Here is a 13,995-nt window from a genome sequence, read left to right on the forward strand (position 1 = left end):
CTGCTGGGTTTCTCTGTTGTGGATAGGGAGTTGCTTTGGATACCAGCAATATGCCAAGGGAGCCTCCGCCGCCCTATCCGCTCTACCAACAACCCCAGCATATAGTGGACCAGGGCCGCCAACGCCAGCAGCAGCAGCAGCCCGTCTCTCCGCTTCAGAGCATTCCACTAGACTTCAACACGAGCCAAGTGAGTGAAGAGCGTCTTTGTCTGTCTGTGTGTGTCTGTGTGTGTGCAGAATGGTTAGCATGCACACGCGGGGACACACAGTCATGTCACTAAACAACAGTGTTTGCAGCGTATTATTGATTTTCATACATTTTTGCTTCAGCATTTGAACTGTAACAGACAAGGCTGAGCCTTTATATCTTATTATGGAGTCTGAACAACAAACAAGCCAGTGCAACACTGAGGCTGTAGTTGGATTTGTCAGTCAGCACTTCATATGCGATCATTTTTATGCAGATGTGTTCAGAAGCAGACACACAAAGCCTCCTTTAGTTTCATTCTGTTTTAGCTTTTTGTCCTTTCCTGTGGTTACGGTTAAAGTGACTGAAGCAACATTATATGTAATAATAATAAAGTCTGATATGTTTTGGCAGCACACGTCATCACGAATGAAATGAACTGATTTCCTTCTCATTGTAATGTTTTCTCCCTGATAGCCCAACAATTTGGCAGCTCTCTTCAGCGACCCGTTCATGGAGCCGCAGTTCTGTAATCGCCAGAACAAGATGGTCCCCTATCAGGTGACCACTGTTAAACCTGCAGATGTGCTATGAGAACCTCGAGTGTTTGGTTATTGACACACAGATTCCAGTGTCTGTAATTGTTAAAAGATTGAAATATCTTCTGGGAACATTTTTCCTAAACAAAATCCTGCAGACTGTATGTGTGAAACCTCAAACAAAGATCAAACCAACAGTAAAGTGAGTGCAGTGTTGACAGGACAGATCAGGAGGATGTGACGTTTTTCTTGTGCTGAGAAAACGTGCTACATGGTACAGTCTGCCAGGGTGAATGTGACACCATCTCAGCTCCTTGATTCTTTCTGTTTTTCTCTCCACCTTCTGCCTGCTAGTTGGATCAGTTTGGTCTGTTGGAAAACACAATGAGCTCCACAGCAGGGGGGTCTTGCTTCGATCCGTCGTCCGCCTCCCTCTATTACTCGCAGGCTGCTCAGTCAGGGATGGGTGGCAGCCACAGCAGCCTGCAGGACCAGATGCACATGAGGTCCAATATGTTGTACTCAAACTGCAGCGGAGGACTGCCCAACATCATACTGACTGGTGAGTCTGACGGGGAGAGAGCCGCTGTCATGTCTGGATTAAAAAAAATAAACATGCGAGTATGTAAAACAAACCGAACAGTCGGTGTTTTCCTGACACGCTGGACTGTTTGGATATCCTGGTGCAGGAATCTGAGCCAGTTACACAGCCCTGTTTTTGTCACCCTTACTGTTTGCTATGATGTCACATTGTTATTAGTCTTACTTTTGTTGCTGTTGCTGTTAGTTTGAGTTAACAGCAGTCAGTGACTTTGGCACAGGGAGTCCTCACCAGGCTGCCTGCTGTTCGATTGGATGCGGTGCCACATTTTGGTGCTACTGTTTTCAAACAAAGTCAACATCTGGCTCATTCACGTTAGCAGAGCTAGCTTCGTCTGTCAGGACGGTCCAGCTGAGAGCTCCTCTGCTGGTCACAAGTTGTTTTACTGCACCTCCCGTTTTCCATCTGTCTTTACTGCTTTCGGTGGATCACGGAGCCCCTCCCATCTGTTAACCTGTCTCTGGCTTGCTAACATGAGCCACTGGCCTGTGCAGTTATGGGTGTTAGAAATCACCTGTTTCACAGGATGTTGTGTATTATGATGTTTGCCGTGTTGCAGAGAGCTGGTGGATGTTGAGCTAATGCGGCGCAGCCTCAGACAGCTGCAGTGATTGTGCTGAACTGCAGTGACATTAGTAAATGTCACGCAGCTGCGACCTCGAATTTTCAGTGTTCATTGAAAGCAAAGAATAGGAGAGCGCCGTGCTGACGTTTCTCACTGAAGGGAGATGAACTCACTTTCATGTACGTGACTTTTACCTGTGCTGCTCTTGTGCTTTTTTTTTTATTTCTTTTTGGTCTAAGCAAAAAGATCATTGGGCGTTACCTGCTTCTCTCTCTCAGATGACTCCAACCCCAGTCTGTCCAAGGACATCAGCAGTGCGCTCTCCACGGTGCCCGAATGTTTTGACTCAGAGGTAGGCTTCCCGTTGGAGGACGAGCTGCGCATCGAGCCCCTCAGCCTGGACGGACTGAGCATGCTCAGTGATCCCGACATGGTGCTGCCGGACCCGTCTGTGGAGGATACTTTCCGCAGTGACAGACTCTGAATGTGAAGAGCACCACATGTCTAAAGAAACACACTCACACACACACACAGATTTGCAGTGTATAGTGTACAAATCTGAATCTGCATGCAAACAATCCATGTAGGGCCACTGTGCATGCATCCACTGCCACTAAGATTCATGAAATGTGAAACACGCCCACACGGTCATGCCCACTTCGGAAGAAGGAGACTTGTGAACAGACACTGTTTATGCCTGCTCTGAGCAACGTTCCCCTCATGCACGCTTGAGCCCCCCCGCCCTAACACACACACTCACACACACACACACACAGCCCCTCCCGTCTCCACACTCAAAACCTCGAGGACGTCCGACAGGAGCTCGAGTGCTCCCGTCCTTTCACTCATCACCAGCTCACAACACCTTACCCCCACCCCACTCTGCGCCAATCACCATGGTTACGCACCATAGCAACCCCGCCGCTGCTCCAAAAGGCGACGCGAACGCCAGCACGCAATTTACGTTTCTTCAAACGTACGAGTGGAGCTGCGATGAAGTCGAACACCTGCACGACTTTGTTCTGCAGTGAAGTCAGCCGTGGCTGCTTGAACAACAGAAGTGCAGCTCACAGGGATTTGAGCGTCAGATGATTTTGAGATGTTTGCCACAGATTTGTGAATACACGCTTACACACTCGTATACAAGCCTCAGCATCAGTGTGACTAGAATGTATTTACCCACTCGACAAAAAGGGCAAACTGTTTACAAAGAGGACATTTTGATATTGCTACTAAAAAGTTTAGATTTGTGAATTTTCTATCGGAGAAGTCAGATTCTGAGACGTTTTGTTTATTTGCATTTTTGATGGATCTTTCCTGCGTCACACGTGAGCGGCCTGGCACTTCTGTCTGGCACAGCTCGCACAGCTCTGGGCCGAATCCGCTTCAAAGGAACCTGACACATTTTTGCTCATGTGTACGTTCACTGCATATGATTTTATTTTACATTTTGTACCGACTTGTAATGGCGCTTTTTTAAAAAAAGACAAGAAAAAGGGGCGGGGCATGCGCTGTGCTACTGGGTTAATTACGTGTTTGTCTTCTGTAGCAGTACATAGCTCCCCTCCCTCCACCAGCACTCTGTGGCTGAAGCTGCTGAGTCGTTCAGGGGGCTCTCGATCACGTGGACTCCGGACATGGTGTAACGTTGCATTTAACCTCTTTTGCACTAATTGATTCTCATTGTGTAGATTCTTTGTTTAAACCTGCAAACCCAAAGAAACAGAATGAAGCCATCACTGAAGACTTTCTATAGCACACATGCAGTTGTTGCAGAAAAGCACCACGAGTTTAATTTTGATGCGAGATGAGTTTTTGTTTCCTGGGTGAAAAGTTTTTCAGATTTGCAGACGATTATGTAATGAATCAAAGTCATTCGGTGCCCTCTAGTGTTTGTTGTAGTCAAATCGAAGGCTGTCGTTTGCTGCCTGCTCGTTTACCTATGCAACTTTTCAAAGAGTTTCAGAAACCTGTAGAACAGGTGCAACTTGGACTTTATGCAGTGTAACAAGGCTCGCCGGTTGAGTCGATGGGCGGGCTCGAGTTTCCTACAAATTGCGATATTACATCCGTCCGGCGTCCACGGTGCGTGCCGACTCTCGTGAGAGTTTACAGTGATTGATGCAAAGGAACCTGGAGGTGTCCTGCACTGTGTGGACTGTGGCTTCTGTCTGTGTGTCAAAGAGATTCAGTGTCATTATATTTGTCAAAATGAAAATGAAGGTGGGGTGCTAGGCTTACACTGAGGTTGTTTTCTAAAGAGTTTATATTCAGCTACTTGCTCTCTCTTGTTAACTCTGTAAAGACGGTGAGTGAAGGAACCACACAGCAGTTTCTCCTCTCTTCGCTCTGATCCTCCCCGCGTCCCAGCCTGTTTCCTGCTGCCTTACGTCCTTCCTCCCGCGTCAGCTGACTTTAGCTTTAGCTCTGTTTGGTACTGACTGCCTGTGGTTCTTTTCCATCACTATTTAATTCGTTTCTTTTTGGTGTCTTACTTTTTTCTGTTTTTTTTGTTTTTTGTTTTTTAGTTGCGTATGAAAATGTACAGTTCTGTTATTTAAAGAATGTTTTTTGTCCACTAGTGTTACTATTTTTTTTGTAATGTCATTTGAGTTTTTGTTTTTCCCTAAGATATAAAATTTTATTGGTTTGTATCATACGTTATAGTGCTTTTCTTTCTGATTTAATATAAACAATAAAACTCTATACTGTGCATTAAGTATTAATGTTGTCCTGGCGTTTCTGCTCCTGCCACCAGATGGCAGCAGTGTGGTGTACCTCACACTTACAGTCGAACACACGCTCGCTTGAAACCAATATAACTGTACTCTGTAAAGAGACAAGTCCCTTAAAGGGACGTCTGATTTGATTGGTTCCGATGTTTGTAAGCGCTGCACAAACTAACAGCATCACTGCAGGAAGCCTCTTTAAACCACAGCTAGTTCAGCTGATGAGCTCAACACGTGCAGTTTCCTTTGCCCTCATGTTTTCTGTAAGTGGTCTACAAACAACATTTGTTAGTGTCTGTCAGGATTCAAATGCAGATTATTTATTTACAAGTTTCCTCTATGCATTAATGTACACATCCCCACACACCATGATGTCAGAGGTCAGTGGAAAACTGTTTCACACTGATGGAAAGGGTAGCTCTGAATGTACATGTCAGCCCTTAGAGCAGATGTGCTGTTAGAAACAGTCCCCGGTGTGGTTGTTTCCTATCAGAACAGGGAGCTGAGGCTGCAATTTACATGGCATCGCCAAACATCGGAAGATAAATGGTTGGAAAAATGATCATCCACCTGATGTGTCTCAATTTGTGCTGCAACATCTGGATGATGAGGTCAGAATTTGATGTAAACAAATGAAAACACGACTCCTTCTTGTATCAGTGGATCAGGTGCTGTAACGGTGTGGAGGACATTGTCTTTACACACTTCGGGCTCCTTGTTACCAATTAAATCAATCAAACACCACAGCCTACATAAATACTATTCTCCTTTCATATCCATCCCTTCTGATAGCTGCTTCCTGCAGGATATTGTGCCATGCCACAAAAATTGAAATGCATCAAACTAGTTTCTTGTCCTTTTAGTTACATCTTAATCCAGTCGAACACACATCATGGATGTGCAAAAATCTGCAGCAACTGTGTGATGCTGTCGTGTCAGTAGTGATCCAAATCTCTGATGAATGTTTCCAGCAACTTGCTGAAACTGTGCCACAAAGACTTGAGGCAGTTCTGAATGCAAAAGGTGATCCAACCTAGTACTGGTGTAGCTAATGATGTGGATGCTGGCATCAAATAAAACATGACCAAAGTTGCATATAATCTGTCATCTAAGTTTCTGAGGGTTTTTTTCTTTTAGCTCCACATGACATCAAGGATATCCTCACATTGAAAACACACTCAGTTGTCTTTATGTTATGACGGTCAGCCACTGGAAAGAGCTTTAGGTTAAAGGAAGGACTGCTTGTTTCAAATGATGGCTAATTGCGCGACTGCACAAAGTCCTGGTATAAGATTTTTTTTTAAAAGATGATTTTGAACCGTGAATCATGCAAAGCTCCTCCTAGCAGAGCCCAAGAATAAAAACATGAAGCTGTGAATGAGCACAATAGCGTCACGTTACTCTCGAGTGTCTGATGACTACAAGTACTCGATCGAGTGCCGGCACATAGACCTGTTCGTGTGTATTTATTAGCACTGCTGCTCTGTGTTTATACGTTCAAGCTGAAGTCAGATGGTAACAATTTGATAATGTTTGTTCCTCTGTACCTGCCAGCAAAGGCAATAAACTGTGGGATTAAGTCGAAATCTAGTCTTCTCTCTGTCTAAGAACTCTAAATTTCAGCTGAAGCTATGAGAGAAAAAGCGTTTCCCAGAGTTTTAGTCATCTCAGTGTGTTCGCCTGCTTCGTGCTCATCCTCACAGCTGCCGTAAGAAGATGGTAATACTAATTGTTGACTCTGCAGTAAACACTATTTCAGATAAAATGTGACATTTGTTGCCCCGCGGGGGATAATTACAGTCCCTGGAACCACACATGCAAACAGTATAGACTTTACATAGCAGTGTGAGAGGACAGTGTGGGCCATGGAAATCAGCCAGGCTTCATATATCAAATGCAGTCTGGGAGTGAGTTCCCAAAACAACTACGCACCCACACACACACACACACACACACACAGTAAGGGAGCTGAACAGATAATCAGTCCTCAGTCAGAGAGCTGGAGTAGCTCCACAGAGTGAGTCTGGGCAGGTCAGGATGCCAGCCTGACATTCCTCTGAGGATGATGTGTGTGTGTGTGTGTGTGTGTGTGTGTGTGTGTGTGTGTGTGTGTGTGTGTATACTGTCCAGCTGGTGGGAACCTGGAGGAGTACTGAACTGAGCTGCTGCCGAAAAGTAATTAATGAACTGGTTTAAGCTGCCGGCAGTCCTGCAGTGCACCAGCTGATTTCTGTTTAAACCAGTTAAGAACAAAGTTGGTCGTGGAGTCGTTAGCTGGTCACAAAAAGCCATCTATTTATTATTTAATGTTACTTTGAGTTTTGGTGTGAGATAAAAATATCAATCAGGGCTTTCTGGGTCTTTCAACTGCATCTTTGTCTAAGGATGAGGTTTGTTGTGTACACAGAGAATAATCCTTAAAGCATTCATGTTCTCAGATGCAGTCAAAAGTTTGCAGCAGTTTGTTTTATATAACTTTGTGAGTTTGGGTGAGATTTTTACAGGCAAGCTAAAACGAGGAGACGGGGGACCCATGGCCTACATCAGGATGTCATTACTCTGAAATGCATAGAGTCACAACTAAAAGGTGATCTTAGAATAGGATGCAATCGTGGAAGTCAGGACTCTCCATTTCCAGTTTGTGTCACACTTTTCACAGTTGTACCGCCCCATGGCAAGTCGTTTTTGTGTCTGCAGACAAATCAGCTTCTTCCATTACAACTACTGGCAACCTGCTAGTGATTAAAGCACTGTGTATAGCAGTGTTTGGCAATCAGCTGCATCCAGGAACCACTAAATGGTTGGGGGATACACACCTTCCCCTCATTGCTGGTGGCTGACCAGTCTGTGTGTGGCTGCAGTGTAAGCTGATTTACTATCAGGTAATATTATAGCTTGACTCTCATGATGCTCGTCATTCATCTCAAACATTTGCTGAACTATTTAAGTCCTTTTTTGCCTTGAGGTTCTGATAAGGTCAGACAGATTTAATGCTGTTGCAGGTTTGTCTTTTCTAGGTTTGTGCACACGATGATGTTCATTTGCATGATGATTGTCGACAACAATGATCTCTGTCTACGGCTCTGGTGTCACCTGCTTTTTCTCAGAAACACACAAAAGCAGCTGTGCTTCTTCTCCATCATTCATTTCCACCCAGAGCATGATGGGAAATTCATTAAAATCAATCTAGTTCTATCTTTCCCCCATCTTTGAAAAACTACACATTGACTTTGACCTTCTTCGGTGCATGTTCAGAATTTCATGTTTGCAGTGGATTATTTCAAAAGAGCTCAAAATCTGTGAGATACAAAGTACACCAAGATTTTCTGTATCAGGACATCATAAAAATCTCTGGCAGGTCTTAATTGGAGATAATATATAAGACTGGAGATTACCTGTGACTCTCAGGATTGGGACACCTCCATACATGTTATTGTCTATTAGAGTTGGATGTCTCGAGGCCACTTTTACGTGGTCTCGTCTCGACTCTGTCTTGGTCTCGATACCCTCTGGTCTTGGTATTGTCTTGGTTTAGGCGGTCTTGACTTCAAGTCTATTGTCTATGTCTTGTCCATATATGTGACCTCTGAGGCCTTCAGCAAACAGCAGCCTGGATGACTCACGCTATCTGCTGCTATGTGTGAGAGACGTGGTCAAACCCACGGGCAAATGAAAAATAAGGCAAATTCAACCTGAGATTAGCTGCATGTGACACACTCCACTCTCTGTTTAACAACACTGCTGCTGCAGTGTTTCTTCTCAGTCCCTCATCACAGTGTAGCTTCAGTATCAGGGCTCTAGAGTGCGACCAAATTTTTCAGTGGTGCGACTAAAAATAAATATTGTTCCGGTAACAACAACAAAAATCTCTGTAACTCTCCGTGTGGTCAACAACACTATCGTGGACTAAACCAATCAGAGATAGTCAGGGGCGGGACCTCTCTGATTGGCCGTGGTCCAGTTGAAAGTGCAGGTGGAAGAGAGAGGTGAGTAGCTTGAATAAAGCGATATCAATTCATTAACGGATTCCACACAAAGACCTAAACACGGAGCGGACCCAACACATCAGAATCAGCTTCGTCTTTCTCGGCTTTCTCACCCGAAGGCCCGAACACGGACACGCTGTCGGAGCTTAGCGATTCTTCGGGTCCGCGCTGTGTTTACGTCTTTTTGCGCTGATTCTGAGCTGCAGGTTTTGTCTCTCTCCAACCAAAATTCACCGAGCCAGCAGCAAAAGAAGCAGCAAACTGCGCTTCACATTTGATCAATGTCGTCATGAATTCCCTCTGACTTTTGCTGTTTTGCTTCCACCACGATAAAAATCACACTTCCTGCACAGCTCTCTCTCTCTCTGTACTTCAGGAACAGTTTCCCGTCTCAAATCTGTTTTCTGCATTATTCATTCGCTTATTACCCACCAGTCTAGCGTTGTTTACAGCGCTTTTTCTTTTTTCACTTAAATGACCTCGGACAAGAAAGCCTAATTTCTGCTGTTCAATACTGAAGAAATTCAAATTTCTTAAAATTATGCAAAATTGCAGAATATTGCAGAATATTTTTAAGGTTATCTGCTATAAAAAGCCAGACCAGGAAAATCTCCTTCATGTTTTCCTGTGTTTTATTCTGTTACTTTCACACAAAGGCATCTGCTGTGATTTTCACAATTCTGATGAAGTCTCATGTGTATCAGTACTGATAAATGATCAGAATTATAATATTTCTGACTGTCTGAGGCTAAATTGAATCAAATCAGGACTTTGAGAACCGGAATTGAATGGATTATAGAAATCAGTGATGATACTCAGCCCTAGTGAGCAGCCTAGGCCTGAGAGAAGTGGATGTACTGTAGCTGTGGGTAATAAGAAAAGATGAAAAGAACTATTGATAACTTTTTTGTTAAGTTAAGGCCTGATCTGTCTGAAATTCATAGCCAGTGCTCTGACACGGTGCCATCAATATTTGAATGCTGAAAAAGCACAGTGTATCCAGAAAACACATTATATGCTGCAATAAATGCACTGCCCAAGTGTCCCCTCTCCCCACGGCCTTTCAGCAGCAGACAGCAGCAAACAGGTCGTCAGAGGAGGCCAAGATGATGATTAAGTTTAACATTTTCTACAATATTGACAAAGCACTTTAAGCACAAGTTTGTTAGTTAATAATTTAGAAATTAATATTGTCTGTATGGACTCCCCCCCAAAGAAAGTGCACATGTAAAACTGCGGTGTTAAGCGATGCGGTTGAAAAATTTGAGTGCGCCTAACTTTTGTGCCGGTACAATTTGGGTTCTTTTCATATTTAATTGGTTTCATGATGCAGCTGTTGTTAGATGCCTGTATAGCAGTGTTTCCTTTGCTTTCTAATGCCTCGCTCATTGCACCCACTAACAAACTCTTTCGTTCTCATCCGGCCTGAATGCTTGTGATCTGTATTTTTAGGTTTCTTGTGGCCGGGGTGGCAGGGCAGCCACACCTCTGGCATTGCATGTTGTGGGTGACTGAAATAGACTAATCCACACAACAGCAGCAGGATCCTGGCAGAACGGGCTCAAATAAACCTGGTTCCCAGAAGAGTACGAGGAGCGTCAACATCATCCCGATCTGCGACCTGCCTTTGTGCTTTGGATGTTTACATGCTTTTGTGTGTTATTCTCAGCCAACAAGTACAAAGCACATTTGGGCTGTGTGGGAACATTTGCCAGCAGTGAGCCAACCGAGGATGACTTTGTTGACTGTGTGTTTGTGAAGTTATTCTACGTGCGCGTACGAGTGGATTCCCCCTGCAGCTGTGTTTGAGGGCATGTGGATGTTTGTTTTGAGACACTGAGACGTGTTCCTTAGACTACCGTGTTGCTGGCATAAACACAGCTTCTCCGCTGCATCTGTGCAACCTCAACTAAGACGAGCTGTGTTTATCTACGTGTTTATGACTGAGCAAAGGAGAGACTCCATGAGAACGTCAGTGAGACGGCAGATGTTTCCCATCCAGACACCTTGTTTATACTGACAGGTTACTGACCCGTGTGACTTTACAGCGGAAATACAGTGTTTACTATCTCACTTAGCATGCATCCCCAAATATCCATCATGCCTCAGGTGGGTCCATTTCTTCTGAGATATAGCTCCTGGGTTTTATCCAGTTTCTCAGAGAGATGCATGGTCTGACCTTGGGCCGGATTTGCTGGGACGCCCATTGCTGGGAACGATGTGGCATCCTGATGTGTTAGTACACATCTGGATGCCCAAACTGCCACTTTTATAGAGATGATCAACCTCAGCAATGATCAGTTAATCAGATGCATTTGATTAGCAGCACCTGGCTGCTAATGACACTCGTAGTTCCCCTGGAAGCAGTGAGGGTGGACTGCATACATCCTGTGAAAACATTATTGTTAACAATGGCTGCGTGTCCTTACAAGAAATTTTATTCGGTGAAGGTTGTCACAGCAAACGCCTGAGACCCCAGGACGCGACGCAGCAGGTCGTTTGTGCAAGTTCCCGTTATGATTTACACTCATGTTTTTAAAGTCAAGAGAGTTTATGATCGTGTGAATACGTTGAGAAAAATGTGCACAAAGCTTTGAGACATGTGTTGTAACCAAACAGTGAGTGAAAATCATATGGCGAACGAACCATGAAAAATCCTGGTCGAATACTGGTCAAGCTTTCTGCAGAGTGTTGGGCGCGCTGTCGGGCATGTGGACCGTGTGGATTGGTGACCAGCATTCCTTACAAACAATATATCAACAGTTATGCTTTCACTCAGCGAGCTCATACTCCCTGCAGGAGATTTCCAACCATCCCACAGGCCACTGGTTGGTTTTCCAGCCTGCATCCAATTCCAGCTCATGACTGGCTTCTCAAAAATAATCATAGAAGTAGACATATACACCAATCATACATGACAATATGAGCACTGACAGTGAATAACACCGATCATCATCATGGCACCTGTTAGTGGGTGGAATATATCAGGGAACAGGTAAACATAGAAGCAGGAAAAATGTGCAGTTTCCGTGTGCATGTGCGTGTTTGTATGTGTGTGTGTGTGTGTGTGTGTGTGTGTGTGCATACAGCTAAACCTGGGTCTGTGGCTCACTGAGCCTTGGCGCCTGTAGGACCTTGTTCTTGGGGGCGGGGTATGCAGTATGGAAGAAGGCAACCAGTATGAAGGTTTGGACAATGTTCTGTTGGGAACACTTGGGTACTGCCATCCATAAAGATGCTACTTGCATGCATGAGCTGCAGATCAAGTAGCTCCTTACTCCCCGATGGTTCAGGAATGGTTTGAGGAGAACTTCCGGTTTATGTGACTATGGCGTAGGTCGCACCGAGTGCAGCTCCTGCAGAGTCTAGTTATTATCTAGCATGTCCAGGCACATTTTGACGGGTGTTTTTAAACTGTTTTGTATAGTTCCGAGACAAGACTGTTTTTGCTTTTTGCGTTTAGAATGTCGCGTAAGGTTAATAAGAGCGCAAGCACCTCTCAGCCGAACTTGCGGCCTGCTGCTAACACTGCATCCCCGCCTCGTGGTAAAACTTCGCCACTGCCTGGGTCGCCCGACACGCTGCTTGTCGATACGGAAAAGTTCACGAAGGCTGACCTCCTCTCTGAACTTCGTGAAGAAATTTCAGCACTGTTTAAAAAGGAACTGACGGCTCCTTTGCAGAGAATCTCACGTCTATCAGGTCCGACATACAGCAACTAAAAACGGACCTTTCCTCAGATATATCTACCATGCGGCAGGAATTCGCTGACCTCAGAAGCACAGTTACGGGGATGGAGCAGTCTCTCTCCACATGTACAGATGATATTGTCCACCTCCAAGCCAAAGTGGATGCGATGTCAAAGGAGTTGGCCAAATTGGAGAATAAATGCGAGGATTTGGAGTCCAGGTCTCGCCGCAATAATATAGCCTACGCATTGTTGGTGTGCCAGAGGAGAACATCCTATCTGCTACAGATGTGTCCGTGCTGTTGATGGAGGCATTTCAGCTTGGGAAGGAGCCGCTTGTAGAAGGAGCCCACCGAACTTTGGCCCCCAAACCTAACACCGGTGAACGTCCCCGCGCTATGGTTGTGAAGCTGCACTAATACGCGGACTGTGCTAGGATTCTCCAGAAGGCCAGGGAGCTGCAGAGGGTGCAGATAAATAATATGACCATTTCTGTGTTCCCCGACCACACCGCTAAGACAGCGCGGGCCCGTGCGGCTTTCAATGAGGTCCGTCGCCAGCTTCGCGGCATCCAGGGAGTCCCATTTGGGATCCTCTATCCGGCAAGGCTACGGATCACTTATCAAGGAATGCAGCGCGACTTCGTCTCGCCAGAAGAGGCCAAGGAATATATTAAGATAATAACCACGCGATTAAAAAATATAGCGGGACAATGTTTGTTTGTTTGAAATAGCGAATGATCCAAATCCAAACATCATTGTGGTGAGTTAAGTTTGTTACTCTGCCAAACACTTGTTTTGTTTTACCTGTCTAATAGTAAAATATAATTGTGTTATTTTTTATTTTATTTGTGCCTTTTAATTTATTCAGAAGTCGGGAGCATTTTTGTTCAGATTGCTCCGGGTGGGAGCGTGCACTGCCATCTCCATCGTTTGGGGATGGGGGCTTTTGCCGCGCAGGGGGGAGGCGGGAGGGTGTGTTTGACGAGTTATTATTATTATTATTATTATTATTATTTTTATTCTGAAGCTGTACTTCTGTTGTTGTGGGTTTGCTTTGTGTGTTTGCGTGAGTGTGTTTTTCCCACTTGTTCTTTCTTTGGGGGTGAAGAAATAAGTATTTTCTCTTTTATCTTTCTGCAATGATCAGCACTTCAGGTCAGTCCTTAGGCAATAGTGGTATTAGATTTTTAACTTGGAATGTCAAAGGTATGAATAGTCCAATTAAACGATATTCTCGCATCTTAAATGTCTAAAGAGTGATGTAATGTTTTTACAAGAGACCCATTTGCGAAATAGGGATCATCTTAGGCTCAGGTGCCCATAGGTGGGTCATACTTTCCATTCAATGTTTAATTCAAAAGCCAGGGGGGTGGCGATCTTAATAAACAGAAGGGTACAGTTTACAGCCTCTGAGATTAAAGCTGACAAAAACGGGAGGTATTTGGTTGTTGTAGGCACCATGTACAATGTACCCGTCCTCTTAGTCAATGTGTATGATCTGAATTTTGATAATCCAGGTTTTACAGATGCACTTTTGAGTAGTCTCCCTTCCCTTGATACTCATCTCTTAATATTGGGTGGTGACTTAAACTGTGTTATTGATCCTGCCTTAGATCGCTCGAATCCTCGGACCCTGACCCAATCCTCTATGTCCAAGTCTATTTCAGAGTTTATGTTTCAGAATGGTTTTGTAGATCC

General features: G+C 44.6%; 1 protein-coding gene across 2 annotated transcripts in view; it reads left to right on the top strand.

The window, feature by feature from the left end:
* crtc3 (CREB regulated transcription coactivator 3) overlaps positions 1–4,614 on the top strand; it is a 46,119-nt gene extending 41,505 nt beyond the window's left edge. For both annotated transcript variants that reach the window (XM_026149730.1, XM_026149813.1), the window contains 4 exons: positions 27–188; positions 665–748; positions 1,081–1,288; positions 2,171–4,614. In XM_026149730.1, the coding sequence (XP_026005515.1) occupies positions 27–188; positions 665–748; positions 1,081–1,288; positions 2,171–2,376 (660 nt within the window). In that variant the 3' untranslated portion in view covers positions 2,377–4,614. The remainder of the gene's footprint in view (positions 1–26; positions 189–664; positions 749–1,080; positions 1,289–2,170) is intronic.
* The last annotated feature ends 9,381 nt before the right edge of the window (positions 4,615–13,995 follow it).

The sequence above is a fragment of the Astatotilapia calliptera genome, chromosome 1 (genome assembly GCF_900246225.1).
Source record: "Astatotilapia calliptera chromosome 1, fAstCal1.2, whole genome shotgun sequence".
In the NCBI taxonomy this organism is placed as follows: Eukaryota; Metazoa; Chordata; class Actinopteri; order Cichliformes; family Cichlidae; genus Astatotilapia; species Astatotilapia calliptera.